This window comes from Notothenia rossii, assembly GCF_949606895.1.
Source record: "Notothenia rossii genome assembly, chromosome: 7".
Lineage (NCBI taxonomy): Eukaryota > Metazoa > Chordata > Actinopteri > Perciformes > Nototheniidae > Notothenia > Notothenia rossii.
In genome coordinates, this window is record NC_136905.1 from 80,769,271 (window position 1) to 80,774,832 (window position 5,562).

Here is a 5,562-nt window from a genome sequence, read left to right on the forward strand (position 1 = left end):
AATCTTGAAGTGTTTGAATTTACTCACAGGAAGGAGGACGGGCCGAACCAGGAAGAGATCGGCTCGATGGATTTCCATTTCTGCTCGTCCACGAAGCTCAGGAAGTCCTCTTTAGTGCGAGCGCCCTGATACTTCCTGAACACGCCGTCTTTACAGCTATGACACAAATAAACAAAACATACATTAGGAACAGTGAGGCGACTTGAGACCTATTTTCTGTGAGGGATATATATCATGGCCAGACACATGTGTTTAGCTGCTGGGGAGTTATTGTGTTGAGGGACAGCATAAAGAATGAAACAGCAAAATGGGTACATCTGTACAAATATATACGTGATCATTTTCTCTGCAATGGAGCAGGTTATGATCATAGACTGTATATATAAAGGTTATGATCATAGACTGTATATATAAAGGTTATGATCATAGACTGTATATATAAAGGTTATGATCATAGACTGTGTATATAAAGGTTATGATCATAGACTGTATATATAAAGGTTATGATCTAGCAGAAACGAGGCGTCTTTCAAAGTAAAACCAGAATCTGAAGCGTAAAACATTTTGGATGTTTACTTTATACAGAAATTACTTTTACACTGAAAACAGAAAGGAAACTCTGCGATCACAGGATGTGTTGGTGTCTGCTGGTGGTATTTAGTGAAGAGGGAAGTGATTTTCACAAAGGTTAAAACTATTTAAAAACTTTTAGAGGACAAAGCAGCATTTTACACACATTTTAAAGCATAAAACACACTTTTTATTTTTAAATTAATTTTATTATTAAATTATTTTATACATTTTTATCAGGGATTAAATCATATTTAGTTCTACGTTTTAGGTATATATTTCCTTACATGTCACCGGCAAATGATTAATCTGAATAAATAATATAATCCAATGGTTAAAAATGACCTGCTTCCCTACAATGTGCATGTATTCATACCCTCCTTTAATTAAAACAAGTGAGATGTGTTGTCCTTACTAATGATTTGTTAAAGTAAGTTGTGCAGACATAAGATGGAGACACTTCAAAATGGAGAGGAAGGAGAACAGAGTTGATGATCTAAACTGGGATTAAGAGCCACATTTTTCAAAATGGTGTACATCCGCTTTACTGACACCACAAGAGGAAGTGATAAAACACAGTTACTCAGAACTTACTGGTAAATGGTCGGAAGTGAAGTGATGATGAAGCGCCCGCTCAGACCTGACAGAGAGACAGAGAGGACATTTAATACAGAGCTGGGTTAAAACACGGACACACAACACAGTGAATTACAGTAACACTGAGTCAGTATCACGGTTTCAAAGCACACACAGATATTTCAGGTTGTAATCTCTAAAAGACCACGTTTCACACATTTCATTTCCTCCCTTTCCCCGTGAGGTTTTCCTGAGATCACAATATATTTATTAGTTACAACGAGATAAAGGTATATTACGTTGCATTTCTTTGTTTTCTAATGATATTGAATTCATGATCTTATCCCATGATCTTGGAAAAACAACATTAGTTATTTCGAGATAATAACAAATAATTTGTGATCTCAACAAAACCAAATATTGATTATAATGGGGAAAACAGAGTGAATAAAATGTTTGACCCATGTTTGTTTAAGGCTTCCGTACCTAGTAGACTTTGCATCTTATAATTCCTACATTGTATGCACACTGTTAAAAATTAAAGCCTTTCAGATAATGACATTAGAAACTGTGAACTCGATAAAACAAATCTAATGTAGCAATCATTTGTGGAAAATTGAGGATATACATTTTTTTTAAACATGGCTGTTTTTATAGGGCTTCAACAGCAGTATACTTTGCACCCTTTTCTTAACATGTGTATTTGTGGAGTGTTTTTAAGGGTTTCCATTCCCCTCATGCATGTGTATTTGTTGCATGTCAAGTCCCAGTGTAGCTGCAGAAGTGCATGTAAAGTAGCTGCAGAAGTGCATGTGTATTTGTTGCATGTAAAGTCCCAGTGTAGCTGCAGAGGTCACTGAGTCTTACCGGGCTGCTCGGTCACGTCCACCTTGGCGATGTTGACCCCCATGTCATCCCCCCAATCTGCAAAATCCTTCCACACCGTCTGGAGCTGCTGGCAGGCTGGGCACCAGGGAGCGTAACTGGGGGGGTCACAAGTCAAGCCTCAGATAAACAACAACATCCCTCACAATAAGGTGTCTGTCTAATGTCTGTATCATAGTTTAAATCATGTTTTAATTTTGTTATGTTGTGATTTCCCATCGTTTTTTTATTTATGCATTTGTTTTGTTTCCATTTAGTTTACTAAGTGCAATATGATATTGATTTTGTGGTAAATTTGTAAAATAAACCAATTACAAGCTGAAACACCCCAAGTGTTTACTTTAAGAGTTAGCATAACAATCTGGCTAGCATGGAACTCTGTGGTATGCTAGTTAGCTCAGTGAAGGTGACAGCTATTAGCTTAGATTCAGCTACTTTTCAGGATTACAACCAGGCATATTGATCGTTTATCATATTTATTTATGGTATCTTTAGGTAAAATAGACCATTTAAGCGTCAACCTAAACTTATAAGGGATGTCATGCCCGTTTGTAGAAGCTGGAAATAGCTAACTGACAGGCTAGTTAGCCGTTAGCAGCTAGCCGGTAGCTCCCATAGGAATGAACAGGCCCCAGTTCTCTTTATATATCCTTGTTATGTTTTTACAAATTAAATTAAAGTGGAATATGGGCCAAACATGAAACGTGTACAATATTGTACTTCATTGTATTCAAGTGTTATAAGCCCACTTTTAAAATAAATTCAGTACATTTTCTAACAAATCTTAGTTGATAAAAAAAAAAATCACTTATTTGCATATTAAGCTTGAAATATAGCCTTCACTATTATTATTATTATTATCATTATTATTATTGTTTGTTCCCAGTAAGGATTTATAAATGCGAGTTTGTTTGTTTTTTCACCTTGTATAGGCTCAAACATGTTTTATTCTTCTGTTGTTATTTATTTATTTTTCATAGAATCATATTTAAATGTATTTATTATTATTTCTGCTGACACAAACAGACAAAATAAACTAAAAGGTTGACCTAAAAAGGATTAAGGGAAGTCAAGCCCGATTTTAGGAGCTGGAAATAGCTAACTGACAGGCTAGTTAGCATTAGCAGTTAGCATTAGCACACTCACAATTCTATCATCCATTCTCCCGACAGGATTTCCTCCCAGCTGCTGTCCGTCACTTCTCTCAGGCTGTCCAGCTTAGCGGAGGATGTCGACACATGAATCACTAGAAACAAACAGAGTATCCATGAGGAGCGACGTTTTATAAAAGAAAACATTGAGGAGCTCATGCTGCTAACGGCTAGCAAACACGCCATGTCTGTTAGAAACAGACTTCCGGTGTGACGTCACAGTCAGGTGGGGAGAGGGGAGGATGGTTGTGTTGAAATAATTCAAATGAATAAAAAATGTTGTTGTTTGTCTTCTTTTAGACTTGTGAAAACCTGTAATCAATTATTTATTTATTTTTGTCTGTTTGTGTCTGCAGATTTCTCCTAAATTCACCAAAGGTTATCATTACATAATGCCTCATTTGCATATGTAAACATGACCTTTCAGAAAACTTGTAATGTAAAACATAATTGTGATAATGTCACTAATGAAGTGGGGAGGTTTCATGATGATATATGTTTGTTAAATATCTTTGTATCTATTCACCTGTACCTAAAGACCATAAAGTAAAGCAGTGTAACATGTATTGAGCGTGTTTGACCTACAGGTGGTGCTATTGGATTCAAAATGACTCAGAAAGAAGGTAACTGTTGCATTTCTCAAGGGGGAGAAAAATGTAGGTATTTTCTGTACCTCGACGTTGTATTTAAGTACATTAGTTCAGAAATCAATTTAGTTTATTTTCCTGACACATTCTGAGCATCTTAAAGGTCCCATGTCATGCCATTTCTACTGATCATAATTCCATTGTTGAGGTCTACTAGAATAGATGTAAATTGTGCAATTTTCCAAACTCACATTGGTTTCTCATACAGCATCTCCGTATAGTATGTGTATTCAATAGGTATTCACTCTCTGTCCTAAACGCCCCCCTCCCTGTGAGCCCAGTGTGCGCTCTGATTGGTCGGGACGTTGCGAGGCTCGTTGCTGCTCGCCGCTACTGTGAGCTGCTGCGAGGAGCAGACAGGCTTCCGTGTCGGTGATACAGCGAGAACAAGCGAAAGCACACACAAATTTTCACAGCCGAAGTAAAAACAATAAGTGTGGCTTGATATTGACAAAGAAAAAGGTTTATAACGCTGTGAGAATGGGTCTGTTCACACGTCACAGGACCCAGGAAGCAAACAATGGAAAATGAGAAATCTCCAACGAGGCGTTCTGAGGCAGCAAGACAGGTATTTTCTGTGTTAGAGTTTTACTTGCTACAGGGTGTACTTTGAGGGTTTTTGACTCTACAGACCGTTAACATGCATAAAAACCTTCATAACACACAAGGGGACGGGTAATAACCGGAAAAGCATGACATGCGACCTTTAAGTACAGTACTTGAGAAATCAATTTAGTTTATTTTCATGACAAATTCTGAGCATCTTAACATATCTTGTCTGATATACTGTCAAGACCTAAGTGCATCAGTAAGTATGCTCTGCAGAAACTGTGGAGAAATGTTCAAATGTTTCCTTGAATAAACACTGTTTTCTTGAATAAACACTCAAATATTTCCAAGGTTCAGATTAATGTGTTTATGATCCTGATGAATTCTGATAGTATTCATTGCTTTGATCCAGAGGAACTGAGACTTCTTCAAAGCTGCAGCATCAAAGTGTTTAATATTTTGCATGTGAATGTGTTGAAACCACACGGAGTTTCGAGAGAAATCCATTAAATCTGACCCGAGGTGAAGTGCAACCCAGCCTGCTAATAATGTCGAAATAGATTCTCACCATGAAACACGGTTTTCTCATAATTTCAGTGAAAATTCTCCAAACGGCCCAAAACTTCACAGGTTTGGTAACGATGCAGCCATCAACGCATCTAAGCGTATTATGGGATGTCATCAAATGCAGTTGGCATGGCGACAGATCATTCGCCATCAAGTTAGTTCAAAAGTTTCCAGTTCAAATATTCTGCTGCTGTTCCAAGCCTTTTTACTTTTCTTCTCTTTTCTCATCACACATTCAAGCCCCCGGTGTTCATGTATCATTTCAATCTAAATTCTTCAATTTCTTCTTACACATTACATTTCAGCATAGCAGTTTAGCGTCAGCTTTTCAGCATAAAGCAATCCCACTAGCAATTTCTTCAGGAATTGCATTCTCTAGTTTAGTATAATATTTCAATGTGTCTATTTATAGATGTGTTGTCGATCATTGTATTGTATTATTTTTATTTTTATCTATTAAAGAATATATATTTAAATGTCACAATATGTGTAAAAAATCCAATACATATTTTGAAAATGTCAGAAAAAAGTTGGTGAAAAATAAGTGAAAAATCAAGGGGATAATTACTGAAACATTTCTGTAAAGGATGTAAAAGAAACGTGAAATGTTACCCAAG

General features: G+C 36.6%; 1 protein-coding gene across 1 annotated transcript in view; it reads right to left on the reverse strand.

Annotated features, from left to right (window-relative positions):
* The window catches only part of tmx1 (thioredoxin-related transmembrane protein 1), a 5,276-nt gene extending 1,859 nt beyond the window's left edge, over positions 1–3,417 (reverse strand). Inside the window, exons 1-4 of the mRNA XM_079692860.1 lie at positions 3,178–3,417; positions 2,014–2,129; positions 1,165–1,210; positions 28–156 (exon numbers count right to left, since the gene is read on the reverse strand). Coding sequence (XP_079548986.1) covers positions 28–156; positions 1,165–1,210; positions 2,014–2,129; positions 3,178–3,368 — 482 coding nt within the window. The 5' untranslated portion in view covers positions 3,369–3,417. The remainder of the gene's footprint in view (positions 1–27; positions 157–1,164; positions 1,211–2,013; positions 2,130–3,177) is intronic.
* Between the last annotated feature and the right edge of the window lie 2,145 nt (positions 3,418–5,562).